This window comes from Chanodichthys erythropterus, chromosome 11 (assembly GCF_024489055.1).
Source record: "Chanodichthys erythropterus isolate Z2021 chromosome 11, ASM2448905v1, whole genome shotgun sequence".
NCBI lineage: Eukaryota > Metazoa > Chordata > Actinopteri > Cypriniformes > Xenocyprididae > Chanodichthys > Chanodichthys erythropterus.
The window spans coordinates 50,233,924-50,256,079 of NC_090231.1; the positions used below are offsets into that span (position 1 = coordinate 50,233,924).

Here is a 22,156-nt window from a genome sequence, read left to right on the forward strand (position 1 = left end):
TGCCTTCGCAGTGACTCGCCTGGTCACCTCGAGGAGAAAGTGTCCCAGTTAGAAGCCATGCTGAAGCGACTGCAGGACGACCTCCAAAAGGTACTTTGTCCTCTGTGGGTTTGTCACAGCACAGCTCTCTCTGTCGCAGCATACTTCCCACACAGTAACCCCGTTCAAATATCTCCCATTAAATACATCCACCCATCCTTGTCTGTATATCTGCCCTGTCCAGTCCTTGCCCTCTTCGCTACTTCAAAGAGCCACTGCTGCTTCACAGAGCCAATCAAACAGAGGGACTGTAGAGGTAGGGCGGGACAAGCAAAAGAAACCTGTCTTGTCATTGAGCAGGGTGAACAGAGGAGATGAGAAGATTGCTGGAGGGACAATGGGCAGCCATGCTCAATCTCAACACTAACCGACCAATGGCAGTGAAGGCAAGTAGAGCATGAGATTTTTACTCAATCAGTAACAAAAATCAACAACATGTATGACAGTTCTCATTTGATTAACAACAAAAAGTTTAACTCAGGGATGTGAAGGACATATGTGATATAAAGTTGAGAAGCAAAGCCTAAGACCATGTCAATCAAAACACATTAATGTGCTTTGGAGAGCACAGAATCAGTGCTTGATTGAGTGATTGACACATTCTACGAGAATCAGGAGACCCAAAAAGAGATAAATACTTCTGAACATGTTGAATGGATTCATTCAGAATAATATACTACGTTTTTATTGTCTCATTTTTCTCTAAAAATGAATGTTTGGATTGTAAAAGACAAAGGACAAAAAAACTAAGAAGACATTGTAAAATAGTGAAATAATTCTTAATATTTCTTTGCATATTTCACTCAAAGACATGCAAACCCTGTACGCACAAATTTACAGTAGTAAAAGTGTCTTGATTCAAACTGGTATACATATTCAGACCCTGATTTACTAAGATCCCAAATAAAAGGGTACTAATTTCACAAATCTAACAAATCATGTGAGGGGTTACATATTAATAATCACAGCATACATGACTTGCTATCATACATGGTTTTTAAATAATATTAACAACCATAGCAACATTTTGGCATCTATACATCTTTATTTAGCACAGCTCTAAAAGAGGTGCAAAGTGATACTAGTGACTGGAAACAGATTATCAGATTATATGTAATATGTTGTTGTCCATTCACACATGAATCCAAATTTATTATATTCACTAATTGAAATGTTTAAATGCATTTAAGTGCATTTAAATATGGTTGTGACTGCTGAAACTTTGCAGCGTGTATATAGCCTTTAATTTTTCTGTTTTCAAGTTAATCCAGTTGTTCATTTTGAATTTGTATGTGGCATGTTTAAACTTGTCTAATAGGAAATGGACAGAAACCTTTCATAGTAATGCCAGTAGTGATGTTGACACTACAGATTTTAATCGGAAAAGATATTTGGTAACACTTAACAATAAAATTCCATTTGATAAACATTAGTTAACTATATTAGTTAACATGAACTAACACTAAAACATACTTCTAAAGCATTTATTAATTTTAGTTCATGGTAATTTCAACATTTACTAATACATTATTAAAATCAAGAAATATCTGTTAATGTACCTGAGCTAACATGAACTAACAATGAACAGTTGTATTTTTATTAACATGTTAACAAAGATTGATAAATACTATAACAAACGCATTGCTCATTGTTAGTTAATGCATTTATAAAGTTGAAAGTAGGTAGGTACCAGATATTATTAAATGACAATTCATCATTATGAGTGATTTGTTGATTTAGACCAGTTTAGAAATGAAAATCCAAATCAGTTCACAAATTTCTTTGGTTTAGGATAACCCAGTTCTCACAGCAGCAACAACAACAAAACTGGGCAAGAATATAATAAAAATCTAATGCTTAAAAAAAAAAAACTAGAGCATTTTCTATTCATTAAAAATAATTTTATTATGTTGTTGCTTTAAATATGATCTTTTAAAAGAATGTTCCTAGGTTCAAAACAAGATAAGTTCCATTGACAGCATTTTTGGCATCATATTAATTACCACAGAAAATAATCTTGCCATAAAGTTTGCCAAAAAGCATATTTCACACACTATTCAACATCATTATATGCCTGCTTCATTTTCCCATTTATGGGAGCTAAATTTCTGTTGAGTGTTGTAGTTTTTGCTCGGTCGCTACAACAGAAGTTAGGAAATGGAGTGACTGTTTGCTTGAATGTGTGATCTGAGGTTAATTTTGATTGTCTGGGCAGAGCAGAGGCGTGTGTAGTGATGTTACTTGAAATTATATCGAAAGGTATTTGCTGACAAGCATGAAGAACAGTTTCGGGGGAAAACCAGACTTTGGTTTACAAAACTGTCTTTAAAGAGCTACATGTGGCACTCAATAGATGAGATGAAGATAAACATAAATCGGTAACACTTTACAATAAGGTTCATTAGTTAAAAATGAGTTAATGTATTAACTAACATGAACTAACCATGAGCAATACATTTGTTTCTGTATTTACTAATCTTCGTTAACGCTAGTTAATGAAAATACAGTTGTTCATTGTTTGTTCATGCTAGTTCACAGTGCTTTAGCTAATGTTAACAAGATTTTAATAATGTATTAGAAAATGTTGAAATTAACATTAACAAAGATTAATAAAAGCTACACTCTAAAAAATGCTGGGTTGTTTCAACCCAAATTTGGGTCAAATATGGACAAACCCAACCGTTGGGTTAAAAAATGCATTTAAAAATTTAACCCAATGGTTGGGTTTGTCCATTTTTTACCCAAACTTGAGTTGAAACAGCCCAGCATTTTTTAGAGTGTATAGAAGTGCAGTTCATGTTAACTAATGTAGTTAACTAATGAAACTTATTGAAAAGTGTTACCCATAAATCTGTACAAACATTGGATTATAGAATTACTGAAGACTATTGACACAAAGACCACAATCGTATGAATGAAATGCATGCACACATAATAAAGCTATAATGTAGTAACATACTATATTATGATTAAGGCCCCTCAGGATGAATATTATAGCTGATCCAGGGTCTCCGATCTCTTTTGTTTGATCCCATTATCCGCAAAAGGTCAGGAAGGGAAAGAGAGGCTGAGCATGGTTGACTGCAATGTCCCACAGTTATCCAGCACACTCATCTAAGAAAACCATAGTCTACTAAACATTTTGGTCACCTTGAGATTAAAAGTGTGGCCTAATAAAACATTATTATACATGCATAATCTATCATTAATTATACCATGTTTAGAACCATCATTACCTTTACAGTGTTTTCAAGCATGAATATCATTCAGGATATTTCGGACACAGGAATATTGCATTTAAACTCCATGTATTTTTCTTTTCTTGCTTAATGAATGCTTCATATCACTGATGCACTCTGTATTTTTGTATAGCATGTGATCTATGGATCATTGTTTGTGTTGCAGCATGTAATAGTGTGTGGCATTTGCTAGTATATGTGTGTCAAGCAAGCCATTGTCTTCATCGGTCGCCTTGATTTTGCCAAGACATGTTCCTGGATCAACATCTTTTGTTGATCCTGGAGCAACAATCCTGTCCAAAAACATAGTTCTAACCCTATCCCTACCCCTAAACCTAACCCTATCCATTACTTATCCCTACAATCAGAGGGGAAATGATAGATGAATAAGAATGGTGTAGAAGCCCCTAACACTTGTTGTAAGCCTAAACTTGACACTAACTGTAAACCTATCCTTAAAACCTGACTGGTTGATTGCAATGTTGTTTCAGGATCAACAAGGATGTTGATCCAGGAACATGTTTTACTTGGTGAGGTCACATTCACCTGTCTTCCTCTGTCTCATACCACCAACATATTCAGATATAGTAAACCCTCATGTGGCGTGGATATGTCGTACCAATACAGAGTGAGAAAGCTTGAACCTGAAATATATTATGTTTGCATTCTTCCCACAGGAGAAGGAGGACAAGGCAGTGCTGCAAGCAGAGGTGCAAAGTCTCAGGCAGAACAACCAGCGGTTGCAGGAAGAGTCTCAGAGCACCGTGGCGCGGCTCATTAAGGTCACCGAACTGCTCTGCAACGTCAACAAACCCTGCTAGCATTGAAGGCCAAACCATGGCAGCAAGCAAGTTCAACAGACACATCTAAAGGCCAATGAAAATGTTAGCAAATCTAGCAAACAAAGCCCTAAAAACTTCTCTTAAGTGACAAGAACATTGACAAGCCTTACTCGAAAAGTGGTCGACTAAAGTACATTCTCACTCAAAATATACTATAATTAACAAGTCATCACCATCTCTGTTGCAGCCTAAAAGGTTTTCAGGGCTAGATTTACATATAGTCCCATCACTGTGACAGCTTGTTAACAATGATAGCCTTCGGTGCAAGAACCAGTTTCGTAGGAAACTCTTAATCATTACTATTTTGGAAGCATGACCTTAACATCGGCTAGTGTTGTTGACAAGCAGTTCAAAACCATCTGAATATCTAAAAGTAATTATTTGCAACCCTCAGACCTGACTTTAGAAGACATATAGTGACTTTAACTTTTCAAAATCATATTATACTTTAAGTATTTCTTCCCTACTCTGAATTTTTCATCATATTCCTACATAGACGGTCACAAACAAACTATCGTGTCCAGATACCTAGCAATACATTCCCCTTACTTGTGTTGAAATGGCTTCAGGAGTTCCAGACCATGTACTTCAGTGTATATACGGTTTCTTACTAGAAGAAAATTATTAAAATGTGAGTGTGACTGTAACCCTCTATTAACCATCACAGTGTCAGAAACAGGTAGAACCCAATCTAACCTTTTCTCTGTTGGCAATGGATAAAAGGCTGGCTTCTCACTTATATCTAACGTGAATATGCTAACATAACAACATCAAGAGCAATGCAAATTAACAATGAAAATCCAAAACTTTTTTTTTTTTTTTTTGTGACTACCCTTGTGGAAAAAGTGTGTTTGATTGTATTGAATGTGCACTTGAAGTGTACTTCAATACTTAAAAGTATATTTTTAAAAACTCGTACTTGCAGGCCTATTACTGAAATAAAAGGCCACTTAAGTGTACTTAAAGAGAGTACACTCATGATTGTTTCTTAACACACTTAAGTGCACTTTTAAATCATCATTTTAATAATCTTTTGCCTGGCTTCAAAGAAGTACACTTATTTTGATATGTTGACTAAAGCTTGGGACACACTTAACGACTAGCTAAAACATTCCAAGACTGAGCTCAACACACAAAGACTGTTTCCTTCGAGTGAAGCCGATTTAAATGCTCACACGCGGAATTTAAACAAACACCTGACTGAACGCAACTGACTCTGACTCAGCACATTTGGGTATGATCAGTCGTAAGTATCAAATTACATTCATAATCGGCCTTACAATCGTTGTGTGTCCTCGGCTTAACATACTAAAGCACAGTTACTAATGTTAATATATTTTAAATGTACTAAACTTCAGCTTCCTCATTACACATGTGTAATTACAAATATATTTAAATTCATGACATGCAACTTTTAATAGAAATGACGGTATATTTTAGTTTAACATAAATGCTTGTCAGTACATTCAGCAGTACACTTTAACCATATTTCAAAGACAATAGAAATAATTATGAAATTACATATAAAGATGTACTTAAGTGGGTCAAAAAATCACTCTAATTCAAACTATAATACATTTTCTTTTAATTGCAGTTATTTACATTCAGCACTAATTACATTAAGTTTGCACTGAAGTATATTCTTTTAAAGTATATTATTTCTGTATTCAGTACTCGTTATAAAAAATATGCTTTTTAAAAGTGTACTTTTTCACAAGGGACAAGTCAAAAAAAATTTGATGCTAATCGACAGCATGTAACAGTTGTCAGCAGAGCTTAAGCTGAAGCTGGAATATTCCACAAAATATTTGGAGGCAAAAAATAATTCCTGCTTTGAATAGCCAGTTGAATTTAGAATTTAGACTCACTAGACACTTTTTTAATTGATCGAGGAAATTTTGTGACACATACCAGAGAGAAGAAATTGCTCATTTAACACCTTTTCACAGTTGTTGAGCTGTGATTTTAGCAATGGGACAAAGTGTCTGACATTTGAACTTTTTTAATTTCTTGTGTGTGTGTGTGTGTGTGTGTGTGTGTGTGTGTGTGTGTGTGTGTGTGTGTGTGTGTGTGTGTGTGTGTGTGTGTGTGTGTGTGTGTGTGTGTGTGTGTGTGTGTGTGTGTGTGTGTGTGTGTGTGTGTGTGTGTGTGTGCGGGCATGTTTTTTTAAGCCTTATGTCTGATCCCACTGAATCTGAATGAGCCTTGCAGACACCTGCAGGAAAGACATTGATTTGTGAAGAAAACAATCCTTAGTGTTAAGTTACGAAGGGAAGCAATGACTTAAAGTAGTACATTTCTATTTATAAAGATTGCTGCCGATTTGAAGTGTTTCAAGTGTTTGCTGCTCACAAAGTTTTAAGAGACAAGCCAGACCAGTTCTACTTTGTTCTCACACAAATTGCCTAGAGTGCTTTACGCTGAATTGTGAGACGGCACATATTTATAAAATTGCTATTTTGTCTTTTTTATTTTCCATGTCGCACCCAAATATCCCTCTTTACCTCACCTAAAGGTGCACTGATAATAACATTTAAAATGTGACGAGAAGAAGAGCAAATTGACTGGACTCTTACCTGCACACACACACCGGACTGAAGCTGAACGAATCACACGGCACCACCACAAACCTACATGCAAAGGGAAACGAAGCGAAATGTTAAATATCCATCCGTCAGCATTACTGTATGTCATACATGTCTTCTCCCCTTCAAATGTTGAGGTTTTTTATTTTAGAGTCACTGTGATAAACTGGTACCAGCAGATTCTGATGTATTACAATGAAATTATAAATCTATATCTTTAATCCTCTCTGTGAAGAAACGTAGAGCCAAAATAAGTGTTACTTCCCTCTGATGTGTGTAAGTCTATATCCAGATGGAGATGGAGTTTACTGATTAGTTGTTACCATTAGTGGAGAATTTGTTGAGTTTGATGAATGCAGCGCAATTATTGTTACAGAAAGGAAGAACACTGATGCAGCTTTTATGCAATCAGTAATGCATTTTGTGGGGTTTACTTAGCAAAAGAGCAATGTAAAAGAACTATTTCCTGTTCATCTGTGTGCGACATAGTCTTTTAGATTGTAGGAGGCTGTGAAAGCACGCGAGTGCAACAAGCAATTTCTAAGCCACCTTCTGTATCTGTGTATGTATTTATAAAAATGTTATAACTTATTAATCTTGAAAATGTGGATGTTATTGCTAGATATGTATATTTGAACTGGAAGGGAAGCGATGCAAAATTGTGATCCAATGAATGTTTATTTTATTTTAGTTTTAAATTGTAAGATTAAGGCATGACATGATAGCAGGTCATATTTTGAATTGTTGGAATAATTACAACCGTCGAGGCGTTTTCCGTAGTGGAAAAATCCTCTCTGATATTACACTGGAAACAAACTCAAAGGGACAGTGCGAGTTACAACCGTGGCTGCTTGAAAAATTGTGTGACATTCCATCTCTTCATGTTTATAATAATTTTATCATTATTTTTTTATTGTCAAAGCTGTATTATAAACTTACCTTTTGTTTGATACTGAAATGTTAACTCTTAACTGCTGTGGTGACCCAAGTGGTTTCCAGTAAAAAAAAAAAAAAATTCATTGTTATAAATGATTGGATCAGGATCATTTGTCATCTGAAAAACAAATCAAAACAAATGAATTTAGACTAAATTACACATTTGTGACTTGAAATTCTTAAATGTATTTTAAAGGGACAGGTTTGCAAATGTCAAACTTATCCCTATCTCTTTTTTAATGATATGGTATTTTATGGGGCCATACATGCTTTTCATCATGCTTACTGTTTGATTTATGTATTAATGATGCAATTCTGTTGTTTACAAAATGTTGATTTTGATTTAAATGTGATACTTGTATATGCACTGAAACATCTGTAAGGACTTTTAAAGTACAGCCTGCTTTCACTGGAACAAAGCCACGGTCACTCCAGGGAATGAAGCCATGCAAATCATGCAGATAAACTAGCATAGTCCGCTGGAAATTTGTGAGTGGATTGTTGTAGTGCCAAATTTTATAATGTTCCACTACCAACAACTGTGGTATTTACAGACTGTACAATTAAAAGCCTCTTATAAAATATCCGAACCACTCCTATGAATGTGCATTTTCCACTGTTAGCCGAACATTCCTTGATGTGTTGCTTTTTAATGTCATGTTGCTGGCCGTGTCATGCCCAAGGACAGATTTACAGATTAACTTAGTCCCTATTAGTAGTTACTATACACACTGATGTCAATGACTGTTCTAAATTGCCAAACCTGCCAACAAATAGCATTATTTCTACTAATCCCATAAATTATCAGCTCCCGAAACAGAATCACTAGTTAGCAGGCACTTTTATAAATAAGTATTGTCACATAAAAAATGAATAATGTAGGTGTATGGCATACCACAAACCCACACACTATGCACACTGGTCTGTGATATCCGGAAAGAATTATGACTGGACCAACAGGAATATGCCATCCAGTCAAAATATACTAAGAAATGGTATGGTGATCACTGGAGCTATACTTGTTTCTTTTAACTAATAGGGATTGATCAAGTATTGTATATGTGAACCTGAGGGATCCTGGCAATAAAAACTGAACTTGTTTCTGTACAAGCTTGTGTCAGAAATTTATCAAATATTTTTGTCTAATATTGTCATTGAACTCATAAAAAATATGCCATATTTTTGTTTCACATAAACATAGTCTTTATACACACTGAAGTCCAAAATTTTTAACCTGGTTAATGAGAGCATGTCACTCTCTCACCTAATGGGATGGTTTTCACAGGAAATTACTTAAATATGTCACCCGTGCATGTATCCTCATATCTGTAAATACAAAGGAAGTAACAAAGGAGCATGATAAATCTCAAACTTCTGGGATTCACCTGTTTAAAAAACTAGACTAGAAGAGAGTCTGCTGTCAAAAAGAGAATGTGACAGAGAGAATCAACATTGGCTTGGCTTTTCGGAGATAGTGAGAACTGAGGGATTTGGTGTTTTTTTTTTACTCAACAGGTGAGTAAGGTATTTTATTGAACAGATAAACTGCCATATGCAGTTCTCTAACCGTGTTCATTGTAATTGTGAAGGGTCATTCCATTATTGTAGCTCTGCTGGAATTTATTTTTAAGGAAGTACTGTGTCTATTAAGGGGTAGGATATACTGTACAGGTGCATCTCAATAAATTAGAATGTCATGGAAAAGTTCATTTATTTCAGTAATTCAACTCAAATTGTGGAACTCGTGTATTAAATAAATTCAGTGCACACAGACTGAAGTACTTTAAGTCTTTGGTTCTTTTAATTGTGATGATTTTGGCTCAGATTTAACAAAAACCCACCAATTCACTATTTCAATAAATTAGAATACTTCATAAGATAATTAAAAAAAAAAAAAAAAAGAGGATATTTTAAACAGAGATGTCAGGATTCTGAAAAGTATGTTCATTTCTATGCACTCAATACTTGGTTGGGCCTCCTTTTACATGAATTACTGCATCAATGCGGCGTGGCATGGAGGCGATCAGCCTGTGGCACTGCTCAGGTGTAATGGAAGCCCAGGTTGCTTTGATAGCGGCCTTCAGGTCATCTGCATTGTTTGGTCTGGTGTCTCTCATCTTCCTCTTGACAAGACCCCATAGATTCTCTATGGGAATCAGGTCAGGCAAGTTTGCTGGCCAGTCAAGCACAGTAACGCCATGGTCACTGAACCAGCTTTTGGTACTTTTGTCAGTGTGGGCAGGTGGCAGGTGGCAAATCCTGCTGGAAAATGAAATCAGCATCTCCATAAAGCTTGTCAGTAGAAGGAAGCATGAAGTGCTCTTAAATTTCCTGGTAGACGGCTGCGTTGACTGTGAACTTCAGAAAACACAGTGGACCAACACCAGCAGATGACATGGCAGCCCAAATCATCACTGACTGTGGAAACTTCACACTGGACTTCAAGCAACATGGTTTCTGTGCCTCTCCACTCTTCCTCCAGACTCTGGCACCTTGATTTCCAAATGAAATGCAAAATTTACTTTCATCTTGAAAGTAAAGGACCTTGGACCGCTGAGCAACAGTCCAGTTGTTTTGCTTCTTAGCCCAGGAAAGACGCTTCTGACGTTGTCTTTGGTTCAGAAGTTGCTTGGTACGTGAAATGTGACAGTTGTAGCCCTGAAGATGTCTATGTGTGGTGGCTCTTGATGCACTGACTCCAGCTTCAGTCCACTCCTTTTGAAGCTCTCCTAAGTTCTTAAATCGGCTTCTCCTGACAATCTTCTCAAGCCTGCGGTCATTCCTTTCACTTGTTCACATTTTCCTACCACACTTTTTCCTTCCAGTCAACTTTCTATGAATATGCTTTGGCACAGCACTCTGTGAACAGCCAGCTCTTTCAGCAATGACCCTCTGTGGCTTACCCTCAATCTAGAGGGTCTTGATGATCGTCTTCTGGATAACTGTCAAGTCAGCAGACTTCCCCATGACTGCTGTTGGGATTACTGACCTAAACCCAGTATTTATACCCTGAGATTGGTAATTTAATAGAATTTGAAATTAAATATTCTAATAATTTGAGATACTGATTTTTTTATTTTGATCTGTAATCATCAAAATGAAAACAAAAAAGTCTGGAAATATTTTACTTTATGTCTAATAAATCTAGAATATATTTAAGTTTTACTTTTTTAATTAAATTACAAAAAAAAAAAAATACTAACTTTTTCATGATATTCTAATTTATTGAGATGCACCTGTAGCTACAGTAACGTCTTCAGCTAGCCAGCTTGAGATCCTTTCCATCTAAACTGGTTATATCTCATATGTTTTATTAAGCAGTAGGATCGCTCTTTCTCTCTCTCTCTTTTTAGTTATAAGAAATAATCATATTCATCTGCACAGTCACACAGAGCCGAAACACAACAACACAATGTTCCTCCGCAAAATGAATGCAGTTTATTTAACCACTATGAGCCAAAGGTACATTTTTACCTTTAACTTGTAATATGCCTTTAATTTTGTATAGCGAGTCAAAGAGGTTGAGTTAATGCATGGACAATGGTTATGCTTTTAAATAAAAACCTTAAGATCAAACTTGAGCCAGAATGACAGATTACAAGAAAATATCACATACCATGTTACATGAGGTAGTCTAATTATAAAGGTGTGATTTCTAGACCTGGATGAGTGTAATAGTTGTGCCAAGCCCTAAAAAATGAAATTGTAGAAAAAAATATTTAAATCCTTATACAATATCGTTATTCACACTTCACTGAGCAGCTGACAGTGCTAGTAAATATAAATTTCCAAATCCACAAACATAAAATTTGAAAGGTAAAAATGACCTTAACTGGAAACAGTTACAGTTTGTACAATACAATTAGAATGTTTTAAAAATATTTGTTAAATACAGTTTAATTTAACATTTATTCTCATATTTATTTTGTTTTATTTATTTTTTTTGTAAACACATAATTTTGTTATAAGGAGCCCAGCCTAAACCCTGCACAACTCTCCAGCATCCATGAGTTTCCTGTGCTTCCTGTCATAGCTATGGAGTTCATCCCCAGATGTTTGAGCTTCCTGTCTCTCCTGAACTTCCTGTTTTTAAGGGACATCATAAGTGTAGAACTACAGGTTGGCATCACGTTCCACCAAAAAGGAGCAGAGAGAGTAAAGGTTTTGGAAAGCAACTGCCTGTTGTGACAAAACAACCATACGCCTAGTTAACTGACCTTAAAGATAAGGTAGGTCATTTGTTTTATAAACACTTTTTGTTATCCTGGTTAAAACTCTCTTCACATTCTGATAGCAATCAATAATAGAAGTGGTCTAAATATTAAAACATGTACATGTATCTTCTATGGAAGTCTCAGGTCTGAATGCAATGATACGATGTCCTACCTGCCTGTCAAAATACTGTATGTATTTCCATACCTCTGCGTGCCTGCTTATGCAGATATCACACATCATCAGCGTGTTGTAGACAGAGAGCCACTGGGTGGCGCCATAAATAAACAGCAGTCATATTTTACAATTCCTCATGAACCAAAACAACAAGCTTGCTGCGTTCACACCAGGTCGAAACCGTAATTACGAGATGGCCACCCGTGATGTTCTACTCTGAGCAGACTCAACGTTTCTATGTCAACACTATCAAATTAATCTGCAGCAGTCAGGTGGTACAATCTGTAAGTTGTTTGCATTCATTATTATTGTAATATCATGTGCTGTATGATGAGGTAATTTAACGCCATCTTTCATCTCATGACGCTGTGCAAACTCTGCTGTGCGTTCATGTGTTTTGGAGGAGGCGTGGCTTTGGAGAACGCTCTGAAGGGAGGGTGGGAACTCATGCTTTCAAAGCTAGCCACACAAAAATTGCCTACCCCACCTTTAAATGGTGGGATAAAACATATACTTGTACAAGTATATTGAAGCAGGACAGTGCAATTCCAGCCGGAAAGTCAGTTCATTTGGTGATGGTAATATTTGCAACGCCTCTGGGTGTCTATTTCGGGGATCCAAGACCAAGTTCTATGTCCTTGAATCAGGAAATCCTGAAAACTTCAAAAACTTGCCAAACTCACTTATATTCAAATAACATATTTCAAACCAGCAACAAAATCTTACATGAACTGCCCCATAAATGTTGTTTCTTGTGCTCAAATAGCATTATAAGGGCTTATATTTAAGGTTGGTCCAGGCAATGCACATGTGCCATCTTAAAGGTGGGTCTCAGAACACTGACTGTTTCTGTGGCAACCGGAGCTTCTAAAGACAGCTGACAGGTGATGCGATGACTTCACCAATTGGCTGTTTTATTTAGAAGGCGGGACTTATTCCGCCACATTTCACTTTTTCACATTCACTTTTGCACATTCAAAGTATTATGTGTAAACCATCTTTGTATATCTAAAGACTATCTAAAGTTCCAGTTGCTGAAAAGGCCAGCACCAGAAGCGAGTAGAGTGCAACCGAGAGAAAGCTGACATGTGACGCTGCCATGTTCTGGCTCATGTGCATAGGTTTAGTTGTGCTGACTGGGAGGCCCACCAATAGAGCATTGCAGTGGTTCAGTCTTGAAAGGACAAGAGCTTGGATCTCCAATGATTTACACAGTGTTCTCCAACATGATTTACCTGATTTTGTAAGCATGAACCTTCACGACTGGGCTGTTGTCGAGATATAGTAAAGCTCAACTGGACATCAAACACTACCACCAGATTCTTTGTTCCTCTGGTTGGCATTAGTGATGTAGAACACAAACAGGCTTCAAACACACTAACTTTAAAGACCTTTTCTAAACAGTTTATTCAAAGACATATGCTCTTTTATTTTGGTTATGTGCAGACTGTTGATGACAACAATACTCTGGGTTTTGTCTTTATTCGACTTGAGTGTACTGTGTGATATCTTCCAAAACTTGGAAGAGAAACATGTATTTGACGCCATGCTTAAATTGTGGCTTATCAGATATGAGGCGCCAGTGCTCTGTAAATACTAAAGTTGTGTTTGTTGTTTCTCTTTTCTTGTGGGAACTAAATTTCTAAAAATATATGTCTAAACTAAAACATTCCAAAGGCCCCTAGAAGAATACCAAAACATAACTCCATAACATAACCATTTTAAAGGGTTAGTTTTACAATCTGTTTATGAACGTTTTGAAGCGCCAAAGTGGTAGTTGCGATGACAGCTGTCAATGGAGGGACAGAAATCGCTAAAATTTCATTAAAATATCTTCATTTGTGTTCAGAAGATTAACGAAAGTCTTAAGGGTTTTAAACAACATGAGGTTGAGTAAATGATGACAGAATTTTCGTTTTTGGGTGAACTGTCCCTTTAAGAGTAATGATGTTGGTTGGTGGTGTCCTTTGGTCTTTCAAAATGAATAATAAGTATTTTGGCATTGAGGATGTCTCATCATATCTCTCTTTAATTTGGCCACCAATTTTAAATGTCAGCTGGATTAACAAATAGTAAAATAAATGTTATACCAAAATATTATCATAATATGATACATCTCATTACATACATTCTGCATGAGGAGATTGAAGAATCCCGAGAACAAATACCCGCAGTAAATGTCGCCACCTGGTGTTAAACATCGGTATAAATTACTTAACAGTGCCTTTAAAGTTGTGTTGCTTTCTATGTCGATTATTGTAAGGATATATAGTATGCCTATGTTAGTGAAAATTTGGTTTTAGTTTGCTTAAATATGTTACCAGACCACTGGCCCTCGAGTGTATCATCGTTGTGCCAAATTCGAATGAATGCAGAAACAAAAGCAACTGCAAATGAACAAGGTTTCCTAAAGATACTAAGTATAGTTTGATGAACATGTGAACGCAATTACCTCACACAGATACCAGATACCCTACCAGTGAGTGTTTGGCCTACACCTTCTCGTAAGACACTCTTGTGAAAAAGAAGTACACTTATTTTATAATATATTTTAAAAGAGTAGTATAATATACTTTAGAATATACTTAAGTGTGAACTGAATGTAATGTTTTTGGACACTTAATTGCATGTCAATTGCAATTAAAAGAAAATGTATTATGGACAGTTTATATTAAATGCATTAGTTGAACTTAAAAATGGCCCACTTAAATAAGTCTTATGTATGTAATAGCTATATATAAAAAATATTATCCGCAAGTACAGTTTTTTAAAATATACTTTAAGATTTTCAGTAGCCTGCACTACACATGTAGGGGAGACTGGGGTAAGATGAGCCAGTGGTTAAGTTGACCCACCCCCTGTATCTTGGCAACCGTACCATTTTATTGTCATGTGATCATATATTTTGGAACCACCCATCATTTCTGCCAGACTGTGAAAAGGAAAAGCACATGGGAGGAGTGTAAGTTGCTTATTTACTTTTTTTATCCTGTATTTTAATTATTTAGCCTGTGTTTTAAAGGTGCCCTCGAATGAAAAATTGAATTTATCTTGGCATAGTTAAATAACAAGAGTTCAGTACATGGAAATGACATACAGTGAGTCTCAAACTCCATTGTTTCCTCCTTCTTATATAAATCTCATTTATTTAAAAGACCTCAGAAGAACAGACGAATCTCAGCATAACACCGACTGTTACGTAACAGTCGGGGTGTACGCCCCCAATATTTGCATAATGCCAGCCCATGTTCCCAACATTATGAAAGGCATTAGACAAGGGCAGGCATTAACATCTGGATCTGCACAGCCGAATCATCAGACTATGTAAGCAAGCAAGGACAATAGCAAAAAATGGCAGATAATAACTGACATGATCCATGATATCATGATATTTTTAGTGATATTTGTAAATTGTCTTTCTAAATGTTTTGTTAGCATGTTGCTAATGTACTGTTAAATGTGGTTAAAGTTACCATCGTTTCTTACTATATTCACGGAGACAAGAGAGCCATCGCTATTTTCATTATTAAACACTTGCAGTCTGTATAATTCATAAACACAACTTCATTCTTTATAAATCTCTCCAACAGTGTAGCATTAGCCGTTAGCCACGGAGCACAGCCTCAAATTCACTCAGAATCAAATGTAAACAATATAACAGTATACAATACTCACATAATCCGACGCATGCATGCAGTATGCACGACGAACACTTTGTAAAGATCCATTTGAGGGTTATATTAGCTGTGTAAACTTTGTTTAGGCACTGTTTAAGGCAAGCGCGAGCTCTGTGGGCGGAGACCACGAAATTTAGAGGGGCCGCACAGCATAAATCGGCTCATGCCCCAAAATAGGCAGTTAAAAAAATGTATTTAAAAAAATCTATGGGGTATTTTGAGCTGAAACTTCACAGACACATTCAGGGGACACCTTATGCTTATATTACATCTTGTAAAAAAAACGTTCAATTGCACCTTTAACTTACCCCACCATAAGGCATTATAAACTGGTGTCATTTCAATGTAATATTACGCAACTGGTTTAGTTTAACTTTATTTTTGAGTTTATTTGATAGGAACAGTATACAAGTACACCAAATACTTCTCTGATACGAACCAGAGAATGGTTTATATATATCTTTCCACCTGTAGTCTCTAATGGCCTAACACGGTTGACATTGCAGAAAAACTACCATGTCAAGAATCTTTTGACTAAAATGTTTATTAGTTTCAGTGACATTTATTCATTCTTAGTTTTTATTTAATTTTACTCATCAAACTCTCTATTTAGTCTGTTTATAGGAAGGTTATAACTTTGATGTTCAACATATTGCTTCAGAAATGCAAACAATGAAACATACTGAAATTTCAACTTCATTTGGTTGGTTTTATGTTGTTTAATTTAGCTTTAAAAAAGAAATATTTGTAAAACATTTTTACAAAGAATATTTGTAAAAGGAAATTTGATTATTAAATTACTTATTAAAATAGGCACATTGTCTTTAAAATTTCACATGGGTTTGATTCAGATTCAGTTAGATGGTCAGTTCACAACCACCTACTGACTCGGCTCAACTTACCCCTAACCTGGGGTAAATTGAGCCAGAGGAACAATTTTTTTAATAAGAAGCCATATTTTTAGAACCCTTTGTCATACATGTATTCTGATCATTTAAAGTGATAGGAAACATCCTGAAATTACTTTAAATACTTTCATTGTACTTCTGCCTCATTTTCCCTTATCTTGAGGACCGCATAAGTAAAAAAAAAAAAAAAAAAAAAAAGGCTCATCTTACCCCACTCTACAATATATTAAATACAAGGGTGCCACTCATTCTATTATTTTTAGTAACGTCATCAGTATGAACCTGAGATAAGATGAATAGAAATATATCAAAATGATCATTTAACCTAGCACTTCGCCCAATCTTTTATAATGCTCATAGATCTGAGCAATGGACTTAGTGTTTTCGCCTCCTAGTGTTTTCTTATTGGTCGTCCACGACGTTACACGACGACTATTGTGGCAAGAGCCGCCCTCAAGTGGCAGCGGTGTGATTTGTCTGCTGTGTGTGTGAAAGAGAGAGAGAGAACAGAGAGGGAGAGAAAGAGGGTACCATTTACAACGACCTTTCCAAATCTAATGGCATGTGAGCGCATTTGTGCGCTTTGAAGCAGATGATACCCGAGCACACACAGAACAGGTCTGCGCGTAAGGTTAGCGCTGCGATGCTTCTTAATAGTTTGAAACAGTGCCGTGTTAACTGCGATGAAGAAAATCAAGGCAACTGAAAAGTTTAGTTTAGTAATAAGGTAGTCATCAGCCCTGCCTTACAACAGGAGGAATCTGCTGCTGCGGCGATCATGTTCTGACTCTGTCTGGTGCAGAACAGACGGAGCGGAATGAAGTCGGTGATATGGAGCGCCAGACGGCGGCCGTTCCAGCGCTTCTGCTGCTGTGCATTCGGGTTTCTCGCGGTTGTGTGGGTCGCACAGGTCCTGCAACTGACAGGTTAGGACATTCACAGACAAAACATTCATTAGTTTAACACGATCATCCCTTGGTTATGCATTTGTTCGTATCATGCATTTTCAGGGATTTTCTTTCTTTCTTTCTTTCTTTCTTTCTTTCTTTCTTTCTTTCTTTCTTTCTTTCTTTCTTTCTTTTTTGAGAATTTCATTTGTGTCTCAGCATCAATGTGACAGCCCATGAAGAAGAGCATGATTTTATGCACATAAAGGAAGCACAGTAGAGCAAATTATCCTTTATAGCTATAAGATAAGAGTTTTAATTATACAATTAAAAATAGCCTAATAATTTAGGTTATGGTTTTCATAAAGCAGCACTTAGCTAATGTTTGAAATGTAAAGTTTTTTTCTTCTGGCTTGTTCTGTCTGTAAAACCCCCTTCACACCTGCGTCACATCACCGCTGAAAGATGGTTATGTGTGTGTGTGTGTATATATATATATATATATATATATATATATATATATATATATATATATATATATATATATATATATATATATATATATATATATATATATATATATATATATATATATATATATATATATATATATATATAAACCAATTAACCTGTAGTATGTGATGCTGATTTGCAGTAGAAAGAGAGTGTGATGAGTGTTAGAGGAAGAGACAGATCAATGTATATAAACTATCCTACCTAAATCGAATTCTTTTGCTGCCTTAAGGGTTCAGACAGTTCCTAAACAACTTGATCATTGAGATTCATCTATCAATCATCTATCATTATTACTTATATTGTCTTTGGAAAATGGTTAAAGTGTACTGTTGAATGTACTGATAAGCATTTATGCTTTATTGTCATTTCTATTGAAACGTGTATGTCATGTAATGATGGAAGTGCAGTTTAGTACATTTAAAAATTAACTTTAAATGTAATATTGAGTAACACTCAGTAGTTAAAATTATAATCAAGTAGCCTACTTTACATGTGCTTTAGTATGTTCAACACATCAAAATAAGTGTGCTTCTTTAAAGCACGACAAAAGATTATTGAAACATAATGTACTTAAAACTTTTAATTTGTAATTATTACAAACTTCACTTATCAAAAGTGTATTTAAGTGTGTTAAGAAGCAGTCATGAAAGTATTCTCTCTTTAAGTACACTTAAGTACACTACAAGTGCACATTCAATACATTTAAGCAAACTTCTTTTTCACAAAGGAGACTAACGGCATATAGACAGATGGTCACTTTCGGTCAACAGTAGTTTGTACAAACTGAAGAAACAATCTATTTACAGTAAGTGTACTTGTATAATCAAATGATTTGACATTTCTTGAATAAAGCTGCAGGCTTATACCTACTGACAAACAGACCAAACCAGGACAACAAACTGTTCCTACTTGCAGTGGTCACATTGATCTTCGTGTGTGGCATCAGTTGTTTCATTTTTATGTTTTGTGATGACAGAGAGGACGGTTCTGCAGCAGAGGAGCCTATTTTACCCATATATAGCATCACAAAATGAAAGCTGAAAAAAATATGCCTTACACAAAGAGAGCAGGAGAGACAGTCTGATAAGAAACAGTTTTTAAATCAAATCAAAAAGTCGCGGAGAGCAACATTGCAGCAGTCTCTCTAAAAAGCAGAAGACTCAGGATAGAAGTCACTTGCATGTGGATCCATGTTCACCGATTTCTGAATTGTACAACAATGGAGTTTAACAAACATAAACAGTCTTTAGTAGTAAATCCAACAATGAACACGCAAGGAGAACACAAGGAAAAAATTTAGAAGAACAACCACGTAAAACATAGTTGATACCGAAACCTACAATATTAAAACACAGGAAAGTTAATCAACAAAAACTAGAACAGGTTAGAACTAGAACCCTGGCGGAACCGCAGTGACGAGCCGAGGTGAAGCCAGGGTGCCGGAGGACTAAGGCAAGCTGGTGTGACTGAGAACCAAGGCAGAGTTAGAGGGAAGGCAGAGCCTGACTGAGTCAAAGGGGTGGAGGCACGCGGCTCAGTTGAAGTCCTGAAAGTCCTTGGCATAGGCAGAGCAGAGACTAACCAAGGTGGAGCCGGAGGGACAAGGAAGAGCTGAGGGGTGAGTAGCCAAGGTGGTGACAGGATCCACACGCTAAGGCGGAGCTTGAGACCAGAAGGCCCGAGGCAGATATGAGCAGCAGTGGAGCCAACAGAGAAGGAGCCAGGGACTGAAGGGAGCCAGCAGAGGCGAGGCCGAGGAGATGGTTGGGAAGCTGAGTGGGACCATCAGCGAGGAAGGAGACTTGGAGCTGAGTGGAGAAGGGAGACTTTGGGGAATAACCTCTTCCAATCCCTCAAACCATCCTATTAGGTCCTGGCACATCTCGCCCTCAGCGGCGAGACAATGGGCGGGGCTCCATTCCATACCGTCAAACTCGGTATTCTGTCATGGTTGGTTACAATGAATTGCATGATAGACGGGGAACAAACTGAACATAAGCCTGACGTTTCCTGCTGATGAAGCTTGTCATTTAAATTATCAGCCATGTTACAGTGGACTGATAATATCCTCTGGTTTTAAATTCTTCCATTTTTTTTTTTTTTTTTTTTTTTTTTTTTACAGAAAACAACATCCACAAATACAATCCATAACACAGATCTTAAAATTTAGTAACAAGGGAAACTTGAATTTATGAGGTGCCAAAACATTGTCTTTAATAAAAGTAAATGTAGCAATATTTAGCTTCAATTTAAATATTCAATTTCCGCTTTAATTGAATGCAAACTTAAATATTTTAGGAAATATTTTACATTGCATGTGTAAAAACAGCATCACAAACTTACAAGGCTGGAACTACAGCTCTCGATCTATGGTTAGAAGCATAGTTTCTTGTTAAAATGACATGGACTTAAATAGATTGTGCTCTTAGGCACAATAAGTAAGCTAAAACATTCAGTACATTCTAAATCTTTCACCACATTTACAACCCCAATTCCAGAAAAGTTGGGATATTTTGTAAAATGCAATAAAATCAAGAATCTGTGATTTGTTAATTATTTAATTTATTTCTGATGTTTTCTCTGGCCAAATTAATTGTATTTTGTAAATATAAGCAAATTTTGATTTTGATGGCTGCAACACACCCCCCAAAAAATTGGGACAGTGGCAAAATAAAAGTGAAAATATTATAGAATATCCAAGTTTAAGCTGTTTTGAAACAGTCCACTAATAGCAGGTGAACTGGTAATAGGTGAAGGGATGATGTTTGGGTATAAAAGGAGCATCCACCAAAGGCTCACCACTTTGTGCCAAATTTCAAGAAAGAATTGTCAAAAAATTCAAAAATCACATTTCCCAATGCAACATTGCAAAAAATGTAGGTCTTTCACCATCTGTCATACATACTATTATGAAAAGATTCAGGGAATCCAGAGAAATCTTAGGAAACCTCTGTTGAATGTGCATGACCTTTGAGCTCTCAGATGGCACTGCACGAGAAACCATCATGTTACTGTGTTAAATATGTTCACATGGGCTCGGGAGTACTTTCGAAACACAGTCGGCCGCTGCATCAAGAAATTCAAGGAGAAAGCGATACATCAATTCTATGCAGAGATGCTGCCAAGTTTCTCTGGGCCCGAGCTCATCTCAGATGGTCCAAAAGACAGTGGAAATGTGTGGTCAGACAGGTCCACGTTTCAGCTTGTTTTTGGAAAAAAACGGACATCTAGTTCTTAGTCCCAAAGACGAAAGGGCCCTTCCAGACCAAAAACATTTGTCATGCTATGGGGGTGCATCTGTGTCAGGCATGGGTAACTTGCATATGTGTGAAGGTACCATTGATGTGGAGACAAATACTGGAATTGAACAGAGACATATGCTTCCATCAAAATGACATCTTTCTTGGGAAGCAAGACAATGCCAGGCCTCATTCAGCATGTGCTATATCAGAGTAGTTTCTTATTAGACACTAAACTGCAGAGTGGATGTGCTTGACTGCCCTGCCTGAAGTCCATTTCTGTCTCCTGTTGAAAATATATTGCCCATCATGAAAAGGAGAATCAGACAACGATGACCATGGACTGTTAAACAGCAAAACTGCAACAATAAGTATCCTCAATTCTAAAACATTTAAAATGTGTAATTAAAAGGAAAGGTGATGTGTCTCAACTTTTTTGGAGTATGTTGCATCCATCCAAATCAAAATTTGTTTATATTTACAAAATACAATTAAGTTGGTTAGTGAAAACTTTGAAAATCTCTTGTGTGTACTTTTGTCAGATAAATAAAGGTTAAAGAATTAACAAATCACAGATTCTTGATTTTATTGCATTTTACGAAATGTCCCAACTTTTCTGGAATTGGGGTTGTAAATATATATACATTTTAATCTATATATTTTAGTGTGTTAACAATCAGTGCCATTTTTGAGAAATGCACATGTGCATAAATGCGTAAAGTAGCCCCCGAGTATAGACCTCAGTTAGTTATAGCAGCATGTCAGAAAATGTTTTCTTTGTGGAGAAAGCTGCTGACTGAATGAACTGCATTACAGGAGTAAAGTTTATGCAAAACACTGCATGGTAACGTGATTAAAAAATGACAGGCTTTCTGTTTATGTAAAAGAATTTTATATAT

At 36.2% G+C, this 22,156-nt stretch overlaps 2 protein-coding genes across 7 annotated transcripts in view; both read left to right on the forward strand.

Moving 5' to 3' along the window:
- sipa1 (signal-induced proliferation-associated 1) overlaps nt 1-9,136 on the forward strand; it is a 64,504-nt gene extending 55,368 nt beyond the window's left edge. For 3 of the 6 annotated variants that reach the window (XM_067399969.1, XM_067399968.1, XM_067399970.1), the window contains exons 15-17: nt 12-90; nt 224-425; nt 3,956-4,091. In XM_067399969.1, the coding sequence (XP_067256070.1) occupies nt 12-90; nt 224-406 (262 nt within the window). In that variant the 3' untranslated portion in view covers nt 407-425; nt 3,956-4,091. Of the gene's footprint in view, nt 1-11; nt 91-223; nt 426-3,955 lie in introns of those variants that run through there. The other 3 variants (XR_010896377.1, XR_010896378.1, XM_067399971.1) reach the window with 3 other exon arrangements.
- An 8,097-nt stretch (nt 9,137-17,233) lies between these two features.
- Nucleotides 17,234-22,156, forward strand: part of LOC137030846 (sodium/potassium/calcium exchanger 3) — a 67,481-nt gene continuing 62,558 nt past the window's right edge. Inside the window, exon 1 of the mRNA XM_067401318.1 lies at nt 17,234-17,541. Coding sequence (XP_067257419.1) covers nt 17,433-17,541 — 109 coding nt within the window. The 5' untranslated portion in view covers nt 17,234-17,432. The remainder of the gene's footprint in view (nt 17,542-22,156) is intronic.